At 36.9% G+C, this 14,108-nt stretch overlaps 1 protein-coding gene across 2 annotated transcripts in view; it reads right to left on the minus strand.

Moving 5' to 3' along the window:
- Nucleotides 1–2,510: 2,510 nt before the first annotated feature.
- LOC306853892 (protein sidekick-1-like) overlaps nt 2,511–14,108 on the minus strand; it is a 367,593-nt gene continuing 355,995 nt past the window's right edge. Inside the window, exons 38-45 of one of the 2 annotated variants that reach the window (XM_079391575.1) lie at nt 13,357–13,494; nt 12,858–13,019; nt 12,463–12,588; nt 9,449–9,613; nt 6,667–6,804; nt 6,340–6,460; nt 5,770–5,899; nt 2,511–4,037 (exon numbers count right to left, since the gene is read on the minus strand). In XM_079391575.1, the coding sequence (XP_079247701.1) occupies nt 3,765–4,037; nt 5,770–5,899; nt 6,340–6,460; nt 6,667–6,804; nt 9,449–9,613; nt 12,463–12,588; nt 12,858–13,019; nt 13,357–13,494 (1,253 nt within the window). In that variant the 3' untranslated portion in view covers nt 2,511–3,764. Of the gene's footprint in view, nt 4,038–5,769; nt 5,903–6,339; nt 6,461–6,666; nt 6,805–9,448; nt 9,614–12,462; nt 12,589–12,857; nt 13,020–13,356; nt 13,495–14,108 lie in introns of both variants that reach the window. The other variant, XM_079391574.1, reaches the window with a different exon arrangement.

Raw genomic sequence — 14,108 nt, forward strand, 5'->3', positions numbered from 1 at the left:
CATTGCATTTTAACAGTTCATAGTGACACCCATTGGACAAAACGTGTAAGAGTTCAGTCTTACATATTTTTTTAAATAGCTTTTTGGAAGAACACAAAACCACATTAGTTTACATTCAGACCAGGTTTGAGAAACTTTTGACCGAAACGTTTTCTGTTTTGAATTTTTAAGAATCACAACTTCATTGGAATGTTACGAAACTTAGTAACTTTTATGGCATTTAGAATATGAACACAGACACACACACACACACACACACACACACACAAACAAACAAATAGTCACACTTGTGGTCTTCGGTCAAAAATGACCGACCGAAATGAATGGGAAATTGACAAAAACAATCTATAAATTTGACACGATGCAGACAAAAAGTACACAGCAATGACCGGGTGAAACTCTAAAACATCAACTGTGCAAAACCAACACACACACACAATTATACACAATCAAATGAATTGGTATGGCTATAACCATATAGCCAAAATAAGTCGTAAAACTGAAATAAGAGTTTGAAATCAGATCAGACCCGGAAGATTTAATCTCTGATAAAACATTTTTGTTACATTTTTATATAATTTTAATGTTTTGTTTAACAAAATGCTTTCAGGTTTGACTGTAGTAATAATAATTCCAAAACTGACACTTCAAATCAAAAGTTCAAACCCCAAAAAATCTAAACCTTTACAAAAAGTTGTCTTTGAGAATGTCTAAATATATATCCAAACCCACAACTTAAAAATAAGTATTTATGTCTAAAAACAATTAGAGAATTTATAGGCCTTTTATATAGAGCTATTTAGGAATCTATGGGCTAAACCATGGAATTGCAGATGTTTTTCTTATTTTACTCCCATCAGATGGCACTAATCTGGCTTCAAAAATTGGATTTTAAAGGCATTGCCTCTATTTTAACATGAAATACTGCATTCTTTGAAAAGTAATATAATTTTTTTAAATTTATTATTTTCAATGGGCAGAAATTTATCATAATTATTGCAAAAATATTAATTAGTGCCATGAAATTACCTCAAAATACAAAATAAAAAATATTATCGAACAAAGATATATTACATTGATTTTACTAGGGTTTTAGGTGTCCGGTCACTTTTGACCGTGAAGATCACACATGTTTCTCCCAAATAAGGAGCACCAGAGGGTTAAAGAATGCAGATTTAAACTGAAAGGATGAACAGTAATTTTAGTATAATGATGTTGCTCATATACACTGACGCTCAAAAGTTTATGATCAGTAAGATTTTTAAGGGATGTAAGATGTTTTTTAAGGGCGTCTCTTCTGCTCATCAAGGCTGTATTTATTCAATCAAAAAACCCCAAAAAACAGTAATATTGTGAAAACGTTTTGCAATTTCTAATATTGGTTTCCTATTTTAATATACTTTAAAATAGAATTTATTCCTGTGATGGCAAAGCTGAATTTTCAGCATCATTACTCCAGTCTTCAGTGTCACATGATCCTTCAGAAATTATTCTAATATGCTGATTTATTATGAGTGTTGAAACGGTTGTGCTGTTTCATGTTGTTTTTTGGAACATGTGATACTCTTTTCTTTGATTCTTTGATGAATACAAAGTAAAAAAAGAGCAGCATTTGTTCAAAATATAAATATTTTCTAACAATATAAGTCTTTACTATAACTTTTTATTCAACACATCCCTCCTGAATAAAAGTATTAATTTCTTTAAAAAAACAAAGAAAAAATTTACTAACCCCAAACTTTTGAATAGCATTGTATATTGTAACACAAAATTTCTGTTTTAAATAAATGCTGTTCTTTTAAACTTTTTATTAATAAGAGAATCCCAAAAAAATATCACAGCCCCCCCCCCCCCCCCAAAAAAAAAAAAATAAAAAATAAAATATGAAGCAGCACAACAGTTTCCAACTTTAATTATACATCAGCATATCAGAATGATTTCTGAAGGATCATGTGACACTGAAGACTGGAGTAATGATGCTGAAAATTCAGCTTTGATCACAGAAATAAATTATATTTTAAAGGACATTAAAATATAAAACTGTTATTTTAAACAGCAATAATATTTCACAAAATACAATAATTTTTGATCAAATAAAAAACAGCCTTGATGAGCAGAAAAACTTCTTTAAAGAAAACATTAAAAATCATACTTATCTCAAACTTTTGAGCAGCAGTGTATGTCAGGTCAAAGTTGCAATTTTTATTACACTGATGATGATTATTATTATTTTACATCATTAACATTTGTTGTTTAGCTTTACATTTATGTTATCCTTACAGTTTAGTTTAAATTGTGCTCAAAAAAGTAATTTTATGTATATTATACTTCACACCTTTCTCCTTTATTCAAATGTTGCAACAAAAAACTGTCTATAGATTCCCCAACATTCAGCCAACAGGCAGGACAGAGATACAAAATACAGCTAGTCTATTCTGTGATAGAAGCAATTAAATGCTTTCCCAAATCTGTGCATGTTGACGTATTATCAATATGACATTGTAGTTGGAGGCATTTAAGTGAACAACAAACATTTAATTTATCATAAAAAATCTTTACTTCATGAACGTCCATGACATACACTTGTGCTAAAACAGTTGGTGGGATTGAAACAAACATTTCCATAACAGTACACTCTTGTTTGACTACTGTACTTGTTGTGTTAGCATTTTTAAGAACTGCAAAAATTCATACTTCTTGTGAAAGAACAACGGAACTACTGTACATCACTTCTGAAGACCACTACAGCGAACAACAAAATTCATACAAATTAATTCTAAAATCACACTGTACAAGCCTGTAAAAAAGCAAATATTCAATCAAAAGAACGAAACTGAAATATTTATGGCTCAAAAGTGCAGAACATATGTGGAAAGCAACCGCATACTGATATCCTCACATACAATTCATACAATCGTTCATTAAATAATTTCAAGTGAGTGTTTGCAGTTCCTAAGCGAGGCCAAACAGACAGGAACAAAGAAGAGTAGAAGCCAAAAAAGGAAAAAAGAACTTGATATGTGTGAGAATGAGCAATGGCACAAATCACAACACATCTGGCACTGTCTCACTGTCTGATTGCACAGAGACAGGGAACCAGAGCTGTCTGGCTTCTTCTAACAGCCTCTGTAGGTTTTCTTGCTGGTGTGTCTATACAGAATATACTGAAAACAACCGTGCTTCATTATCCAGGCCGCGTGAACGCGAATCAAATCCATTAGAGAAGATTTACATTTCATGACCTTTACGATCTCGAGTGCAACGTGTATATATAGCGACACTGACAGTGAGATGAGATTATTCAGACAAGAGTATACAGTAATTACAGCGTGTTTTTCACTTAGCTTTTTCCTTAAGTTCTCTTCAATGTGGTAAGGGCAGGGATGTTAAGTGTGAATATATGCTGCTCTTTAGAGCGGGAATGTCTCGTCACATGTACAGATGTTTTCTGTTGCGTCCTGCTCATTAAAACCACAGACATTTATGCATCTTTCACAACCAAGGCTGTAAACAGGAGGGACACGTACATTAACAATAACTCTGATTAGTCTTCGGTATTGGCGTATAAAAATCATTTTTTCTCCCCTTCTCTTAATAATGATCTCGATCACTAATCGAGTACATTCAGGATCAAGCAACTCGATGAGCGGTCACATGTGATGTCTCTTGTAGTGCTCGTGGTGATAGTACTGTGCGAAACCAGAGAATTTCCTCTGCAACTATGCTGTCCAAGCCGCAAAGAGGGGTCCGGGTCCTCTTGTATGTCACACGAACGAGGAGAAGCCTGTGACGGGAGTCCGTGAGCCTGGTGCGGGCTGGCCGGCGGGGGTGTAGATCCCGCCAACACTGTGCTGTGTGACCACTGTCTGATAGTAGGACTCGGTGTCCCCGCTGGCACATTCATCTAAGGAACAGGCCACCGTCTGCTTCAGCCCCTTCTGCTGCCGCTTCCACGAGTTGAAGTATGATGGGTCGCTCATGTAGTGATTCACAAACGAGTGTTTGATCAGCTCCTCTTCGCACTCGCTGTCTGTGGCCTGATCATGGAAATATGAGAGGGGAAATCACACACTTGGAAGATTTATGTTGTGGTATACTGTATGTAAGAGATAATGTACAGTCAGCTGGTCAAAGTAAACCCCAATTGACCCTTCACAAATACCCGCCCTTAGTCATTACTGTTGCTATGTCTGACAAGCCATGCTGCTCTCACACCACACACCACGTTCTCGCATAGTGAAAAATAGATCGCAGAGCAAAGAGGAAACTGACAACATGCAGAGAGACAAGACAAAGCAGTAGGGATGGGCGATATGGGCTTAAAAATAGATCACAATCATTTCTGGTATTTATTGTGATAACGATATCAATGACGATAATTCAGGGAATCTTATGCATCCAGTAAGAGCAAAAAATCCTGTTTCTTTAGAGAAAAGCATTATCTTTCCTATTTTTACCCTGGTGTTGTGAGCATTACTGAGTACATATGTAATGTGTACTCAAAGAACAAAAACAAAAAAACTGCACTGTTCAATAACCTGTCTGCACTCCTTACTCACAATGTTCTTATTATTGCCTCTGTTATTTTGCACATTTCTCTGATATTTTGCACATTCCCTTACACATTTCTACCTCCGGATGCCGTTAAGATCATTGGCCGTATATAAACATATGCTATTTACATACCTCACTGTATAATGCACCTTCTGTTTATACTTCCCTGCAACCTAAGTTGTATGTACAGTCATTTGCACTGAGCTAGTCTCTCCCCCTCTACCTCATAACTTGCACTATATGTCATAAAACTTAATGTGTATAAACATATTTTTCATATTTATTTATATACTTTGTTATTTGCACTTCTGGTTTGATGCTAACTGCATTTCATCAGCTCTGTACTTGTACTCTGCACAGTGACAAAGTTGAATCTAATCTAATACTATTCATACTGGAAACCGGAGGTCAAAGTCATTTCAAAGTCATTTCAAACACTCGACTGATGTTATGAAGTTAATTCGGAGAAAAAGCATGTCAATAAATGATATATTTGTAGGACAACAGGTTTGTAAACAAGCTTATACACATGCAAAACTGTATTGCACACGTGCTACAGTGGAACGTTTATTCAAGGCTCAGACTAATTTGTTGTTGCATGTACAGCCCTGACCAAACCAGTTTCAGATTGTAGAAGGAGCTCCTCGTTTAGCGATATACTCCTCCTCAATTTCACGTCCGCCTTCCGCAATGTCGCTCCGCACAGTCGCACACAGAAATATATCAACAACTAAACTTTATTGTTATCGCTGGAAGACTAATTCTTAACGTGGGGAGAATTTTTACCTGTATTTCGCAAATGATAAGATATCGCCCGTCCCTACAGACCAGGTTACTTCTGGTATGAAACAAAGTCTCAGCTTTCAAATTTTATTTTTAAGAAATTAAAACAATAAATACAGTTTTGTGGCTCTTTAATGAGCCATGTTATAAGACTGTAGCAGCTCAGTTCAAGCAGCACATGAACCGATCATCTCTTCCTCTTTACTAGTTATAGCGTGAAATAAACATGAATGGAACATCAGAAGGTATCTTGTTCCGCTAACCACAGAAAGATGTCAATTCACACCACTTTTCAAGTTCAAATCCACCAATGTTAATCTACTCTCCTGTCTGGTTTGTCAGACAAAAATGGCAACTTTGGGATTGTGGTCAGATCGCCTGTCAATCAAACTCCCTTTGAAGGGTTAATTGGGTAAATATGCATCACTCCACCTCAGACTCGGATATATCTGCAGGCCTCTCTGTCAGCGCGGTGCTCTCTGTGGAAACAACGCCGTTGTAGTTGCTACAGATGTCTTCATCGGAATAGCGCAGTCCGGCTGGATTGGGTCGGGGAGGGGACCTGCTAGAAGAGTAAAGGAAGTGGTAAAGGGGTATATGATATCAGTCTTGAGGAGCATAATCTCTTTGTTTGCCTACCTCCCTTTATCCTAACCCTAAGTGATACTGTAGCAATTTAAAGTGCATAGTTTTGGCAAAATTTTGTGGACAAAAATGCTTGTCAGTAGTGTTTCAATAGATAAAGCACAGCTCACTCTTAAGTCACTTTCAAACCAAGCAGCTTTCTGTTGGACAATCTGGCAAATTCGTTGAACCTGTTGTGAAATCTGTGTGGGGAACATGAAATTCCCAATCATGTGGCTTCCTATCGTAATGACTACTTCAACACATTTACTGACTGGTTAAACTGGTAAGATAGTTTTTATGAAATACTACAAAAATTTCAAAACCGTATTGTGAATTCATCAGATGACTCATGCATAATCTGCGTTGTTACAGTACCTGGTGCCATTCTTCCTCAAGAAGACACCCTTGACACGAACAGGCCTGCTGTTGAGCTCTAAAGCCGTGAAGCCTCCATTGTCCAGCGTGACCGTCTCCTCCACCGTGGACACAGCTTTACCTACAGCAGTCAGCATATCATCATCACAGCAAAAACATCACCTGGGTCAAACTTCAATCACTGTTTGCTGGACGGCGTGGGAGTCTGAGTGGGCAGATGTGTTTATCTGGATGAATATGTATGCGAATTTACAGCACATAATGATTATATGAGGGAGGATGGATGGATGTGTCATGAGAAGGCTGAAGAGGTTTAGTTCAGGTCACCTGTTCCACAGCTCTTGTACTTCCTGTTGTGTCCGTGCAAGACGAGAACAAAAACCACCAGCAACAGCAGAATCAGACCGCACAATGCCAACACGATGAGAAACCACCATTCCTCATAAAATGGGGTGTCCTGTTGGGCTGTGTATGACAAAGAGAAATAGAATATAAAGAAATACAGAAATGTACATTATTTTTTTGCAAATTATTGGCAGTCAGACTTGAAAGATTTCAATGAAATCATGTAGTGTATGGTGGATACAAAAGACCTCAGGACTTAACAAAAATGCCAGCACTTTGAGTGGTGAGTGGATTCTGAAGAACTAAAACTGGTTGGCCACTTCGTTCAAGAAATCAACAGATATATCTGCATGGGCTACAAAAACATGTAAATAGAAACCTTTGATGCTGTCCAGAGCGCAAACACAGAGAGACAGATACACACTGGATTCTGCCGTAAGGCTGCCACTTACTTTCATTTTATCGTTTATTTTGTTATATTTTGTTTGGTTCCTGGTCCCGATTTTTGGGACCCAGGGTTTGAAACCCCTGTTTTAAAAACACGTTAAGACCAGGTGTAAACAGTAATGAGTCTTGGTTGACCTCTTGTGATCAGATCACTAAAAATGCATCTTAATACCAGGTGTAAACAGGGCGTTAGAAAAGTAATTGACAATCCTTTATATTACTAAAATTTTATTTAATAGTAATAGTGATTGTCCCCAATTTAGGAAGATGTTTTCTTACTTGACAAAAGCAGCAGTGATCGTCTACCATATTTCGAGCAGCAGTGATGCATGTTTATTGGCCCAAGTCCTATCTGCTCATCTCTAGTGCTGTAGAGCAAAGGAGAGCATGGCCTAAATGTGCCAGAACACTCCAGTCATATGTGACAGCCGCTGATGGACTGCTCTGACAGCAATACTGAGCTGTAGTGACATCAGCTCACAATCAGATTGAAGCATGCCTGTGGTATGAATATTTCAGTCCCATGACATGTGAAATGTTGATAACATACTTTGCTTTTCATTTACAAACAGACCTCTAGGACTTGCACCACACTGCATTAATTACTTGCTGAGGCAACATGGCAGTTTTTCTTGAAAGCACTAGCCTATGGCCAAAGAGAAAGACTGAGCTAGATGAAGAAGAAAGCTCTAGTCTTTGACGGCTTCATTTCTTTTTCTTTGTATAACTTTATAGAGGGTAACATTGAAATCTTGTTGTCAAATCCATGCTTTGTCACTGATGCGCTCTTGTCAAGGTTAAAGCAGAATGAAACACCACAACGAATCATGACTCAGTTTATAATATCACAAACAAAAACCATGTTGTTTAGCCGTTGTTATAAACAACAAACTAATCATATGACAGCCTCTGTGATGAGACCAAGTAAACATCTTGAAACCGTTTCAGTGACTATTACTCAGCTGTAAAATTCAGAGATACAAAGGTCTTCACTATATTTGTTCAACAAATAAATCTAGTTTCAGGCTCCTTTTAAGGCACTGGCCTCTAGATGACCCCAGTTACATTTATTAACCTTCCTTATATAGCAATGAGACAGAAATCGGTTGTATTATCTGTGATAAGGGGGCAGACTGGTAGTTCAGAGTCCGTGTGTTACAAATTTGGGATGTGGTTGCTCAACCACAGGAAAACGCATGAAAACAAGGCAACCTCAATGAGAAAACATTTATAAGAGCAAAAGAGAACAGCCACAGTTCTAACTCACAGATGCACTGCATAAAATCAATAAAAATCAGTATACTCAGTATTTCTATCTTGTTTTCCAGTACAGACATCTACCATCAACTACACATTAACAATACTCGGAAAATAATATGACTTAAGATATTAAGAAAAAATATCACAATAATAAAAAAAAAAACAGCTAATGGGGGAAGAAAAAAGTTCCAAGATGTAGATGACTTTGTTTCTTCATTTTGAACAGATATAGGGAAATTTAGTGTTTAGCAAATTTAGCAGCTAAATGTCCCTAAACTTGTTCCACTGGAGAAACCTAGATTTTGGATGACCTGAGGGTGAATACATTTTCTGCAAATTTTCAGTTTTGGGTGAACTATACCTTTAACGTTCATTTACATTATCCAATTGGTAGATTTCTTTTCTTGTTTTAAGCATAAACTTCTTTTAGATTTTTTTTTCTTTCAGAAAACAAGACTTAATATCATGTAATTTTGCTTATCAAATAAATGCATCTTGATTGATTTAATGTTTAAACACAATGAAAAACAAGACTTTTTTTTTGAAGTGAGATAGACTTCTCAACAGATTCTCATAGGCAGCAATGATCTTAACTGGAGAACACTGGGAGAAGTCACATATCACATATCTTCTTTCAAAAAGATTAAGATTTCCAAGATTTCTCAAACTGTGCCAAGATTAAGCGTGAAATCAAATCAGAGAACTCAATATGAATATGAACTCAATCACTCCTCATCTGAGCAACATATTCATTTTACACCCATATACTCTTAGCTAAATGTCTACAATGAGTTAACTTTTGTGTATTTTTATTTATCCTACCTAATTTTAACAGAAACATGTGAGTCGAAGTTTACGAAACATGTCTGAAAGCTTCATTAAGACTTGTCAGCCTAGAAAGTGGAGCTTTTCCAGAAGGACATGGTACAAACAGTTCATGTGGGTGTAAAAGTCACATCAGAGCTAAATAATACCAACAGTAACTGATGCAACACACTGTCAAAATCTCTTTGATGACTCATCTCAGTTCAGGAGGCCATGTGGAGAGTGTAATTACCTGACATGGCAGCAGAGGGTGCACTCGGCTCACCGTAGCCGAACTCGTTGACGGCCAGAACTCTGAACTGGTAGCTGATACCCTGCCGTAGGCGGTCTAGACTCACTGAGTGAGAGGTACTGGTGGGAAGCAAGTGGCGCACAAACGTATCCCACATCCCTTCATCTGTGGAGAGCAAGGTCACTTCCAGTGAAAATGTCATCATGCACTTGCTAGCACTAAGTTCATTACTGTGTCCCATTTCACTTAGCAGATGCTGACATCAAGAGAGCAGCTAGCAGCTGTTTCATTGCCAGACAAGCAATGAAGTTCAATGTGAACGAAACCCTATTGACATGGAAAGGGAAGTTATACCAATGTATCCCAGTAACAATGGCAAGTAAATGTTCAGTAGATTATTTCAGACCAACATTCAGACTCCTAAATTAACACTCAAGTGCCAAATGCCACATTTTTTTTCTCTATAACCATTTCTCTATAGCATGTGGCGACACGTTAACCACCAAAATGGAAATACATGGAACTGTAAATGATGCACTGAATGATACAATGACCTTCATTGTACAAATATGCAAAAAAAGGGAGAAAATATATAAATTAATAAAAAAAAATTATAATAAAATACAGATGGCTGGTAAAAAATTGTCGGTAGGTTAGCAGATTTGTGGCAAAAAGAAATTGACTGCAATAAAGAATAATTTCGATTCTTCGTGAAAACAAAAATTTAATGATGCTACATGAAAATAAACACTATATACAGTATATTATAAAACTATTAACAAAAAGTAAAATCAAATGTTAAAAAAACACAATATTTTAGAAGTACTTAATTTTATAGTTTTTTAAAAATATTTTGAATTACTCTTTTATATTTTCAGTTTTTAGTTCAAGTTTTAAAATTATACATAAAAAATATACATACATACATACATACATACAGTGCCCTCCAAATATGATTAAAAGATGAATATGAGACAAAACTACAGAATGTCACATTTTATTATTGGGTGATTTTACCAGCAAAGACGATCAGCACTTTTAGAGTTTCATCTTAAGTATCGGAACAGTTGCCTCACTGGTCTTTGTAAGTGATCAGCTGTGTCCTGTTGCATTAATTCTTCAGATATTAAAAGCAGGGAATATATCATATCAGTTATATCCATTACTTCTGCATTCTGAATCTTGCATTCAATGATGACACACACAAACCAGCATGAAGATGAGGGAGCTGACTTTGAGAGAAAAGCAAGTTATTTGGATGCTAAAAGAAAAGAGGAAGTCAATTAGAGCAAAAACAAAGGGCATGGAGAAATCAAGAGTTTGTAAACCACCATCAACAACGACCTGATCGGCTGAGAAAAGAACAGTAGTTGATGACAGACAAATCATAAAAGCTGTGAAAATGAATCCTAAAAGACGTGTCTGTAAAATCACCAACAGCTTCCAGAAAGCTGGGGTGATGCTCTGACAATCTACTGTCCTCAGGAGACTTTGACAGAATTACAGATGCTACACAGCGAGATGCAAACCTCTGACCAGCACCAAAAATAGAAAGGCAAGATTACAGTTTGCAAAAAAGTACAAAGGTGAGCCAGAAGAGTTTTGGAACTGTGTTTATGGACCGATGAGACAAAGATGAACCTTTATCTAAGTGATGGGAAAGCAAAAATGTGGAGAAAAAAAGGAACTGCAAATGATCCCAAGCATACAGCTTCATCTGTAAAGCATGGTGGAGGTGGTGTCATGGCATGGGCATGCATGGCTGTCTCTGGAACAGACCCTCTCAACTTTACTGATGACTTTATGTATGATGACAGTAGTAGAATGAATTTGGAAAGGTACAAAACCATCTTGCCTACCAATATTCAAGAAAATGCCACCAGATTCATTGGGAAGTGCTTCATATTGCATCAGGACAATGACCCAAAACACCCTGCCAGTTCAGTCAAGGAATTTATAAGGGCAAAGAAATTTTGGATTGGAAATTGGAAAGTCTTAGATTGCCCAAGTCAATCTCCAGATTTAAATCTGATTGAACATGAATTTGACCAGCTGGAGAGGAGAGCAAAGGCAGAAACTCCCCAAAACAAGCAACAATTGGGATTGACTGCATTAAAGGCTGGGAAAAGTATTTGAAAGGATGAGACCAAGAGTCTGGTGATGTCTACGGGTCACAGACTCACTGCTGTGATGTGCAAGGGATCTGCAACTAAATAATAGCTTTTAATCTTTTATATCTGCTTTATGTTCAACTGTCCCAATACTTATGCTCACATCAATGAGTGGGATGAACTCTTAAAGTGCTGTTCTTTTTATTTGGTGCTCAAACGGCTAATAATAAAATGTGACATTCAGTAGTTTTGTCTCATATTCATCTTTTAATCATATTTGTCAATGTCTTGACTCCACAGCCAACAGAGCAATTTTGTCTTTACTGTTCCAATACTTTTGGAGGGCACTGTACGTATATATACATGGGTGTGTGTGTGTGTATTTCCATTAACATTTTGACTTATTTTTATTCAACATACCCTTACTTATTTCAGTTAGTTGCAATGGTGACTTTTTTTAAGTTTAAATTTCTCATCTAAAATTTATATTTTATTTTGGTAACACTTTATTTTAAGGTGTGCTTGTTACACGTCACATATATTTACTGTTATAATAGCAATTATAAATGCATAATTACATGCAAGTAACCCTAAGCCAAACCCTAATCCTATCCCTAACACTATAGTAACTAGTAAGTACATGTAGTTAATTCATATTGCTCAGTACTTAAATATATAATCACACTGTAACAAGGTCACTTTAAAATAAAGTGTAACCTTTATTTTATTTCAGATTACTGAGGTTTCATCTTGGTTGGTGGTTGAAAACTTTGATTTTCCTTAAATGTTTAATTGCTGCTTTAAATGATTAAGTTTTCGATTTTAAAATTAAATATTTTAAATATTTATAGTGAATATTCAAAAAAAGGTGAATATATTAATAGCCTGTTTTAATTGATGTACCTGATGGGCGTGCTTCAATCACATAGCCAGTCACATGTCCTGCTCCTGTATCTCCTGGTGTCCAATGTATGTTGAGCATGGATCCTGTCTTTGTGATTGACATTTCTACAGGAGATCCAGGAGACCCTAAACAGAGAGGAGAGTATGCAGTGAAATGAGAAGAACAGGCGAGCGATCCGACCCTTTTGAGTGAAGGTCTAAAGCTAAGGCAAACGCCTACACCACTGTGAGATATTGATCCACAACACCACTGTGAGATATTGATCCACACAGGTGTTTTTCACAGCCTGGATTTCTGACACCTCTCGCTGAGGAGTGGGGAATGTAAGCTGGTTACATTCCTGAGAGGTTTGCTGATGTTTTTGTTGGTGTGTTTGTTTGGTTGTGTAGCTCACCTTTGACAGGACCTGCTGTGATGTTGGCCTCTGCCTCAGGCCCGTAGGCAATAGTCCTGGCTTGCACGTGGAAGCAATAGGTCACAGCCTTGGTCAGGTCACGCACCTTCAGCCAGCGCTGCCAGCTGCCACGGATATCCACCGTTACCACTTTAGTCACACCTAATGTGCACATACACACACAAGACAGCACAATTACACACAACAAACACGAACAAACATAACAATGCAACAGCATCTTCCTACCTAGGATGCAGCGAGTCAAAATCAATTACTCCAGTTATGTACGATAACCTATGTTGACATTAAGAGCTTCTGGCTTTGACAAAATTCAAAACAGAGCCATGGAAACAATAGCAAGAAAATGAGTTTTATATAAACAACTCATCACATCATCATCAAACATCAAAATATCAAAACACTACTAGCGATGTTAAAAAAGGCCACTGTTCGAACCAGAGCATTAAGAGAGAGACTGATATAGTGGAAACATGCAAACCTTGAATAGGGGCACTGGGCTCATATACCACCCTGTAGCCTTCCACCACACCATTGGGGGACAGTGGGAAACCCCAGGACACGTTCAGAGTGCTGCTGGTCACCTCGGAGAAACTGATGAAGCTGGGAGCGCTGGGGGCTGCGAGAACCGTGTAGTTTGATCAATGCAACAAATACAGATTACGTTAAAGCAATAAGCCATTAACCAGAGTTTTTACCATGATTATACAGTGTTCTTATGCATAACATAACCACATGAAGATTCTTGACCACATTTTGGTTTCGTATTTTCGTGCACTTTTTGTTAACATTTTGCAGCAAAAAAATCTTTTAAAAATTTCAGTAGTTTCTATTTTAATAAGTTTAATGTTTAATTTTAGTATTAATAGGTTAGGTTTTAGTTTAACTATTTTTTTTTTTACAGTTGCTAAGCATCATAGCAACTTACTAAAAGCATATCAATATAAAATTGAATTGGTATGTGTCACAGGTGTGAGTATATTGCCTATTTTGCAACTGCTTTGAATGTGGCACATCCAATCCAATTTTAGAGTCTGATGTAATATGTTAAATAAAAACAAACCTATAAAACCTAAAAAAACCTATTTCCCACTCTCTCAGTGATTTTACAGTGCTAGCTATGCAAATCTGTTCTCTTACACAAATGCAGCTTGTTGCTTTAGGAAATGTCAAAGAGAGGTAGAGGTGGTGAGTTTCCACTATTTGAACAAATGAGGTCACATCAAGACCATT

The sequence above is a fragment of the Barbus barbus genome (assembly GCF_936440315.1).
Source record: "Barbus barbus genome assembly, chromosome: 3".
Classification (NCBI taxonomy): domain Eukaryota; kingdom Metazoa; phylum Chordata; class Actinopteri; order Cypriniformes; family Cyprinidae; genus Barbus; species Barbus barbus.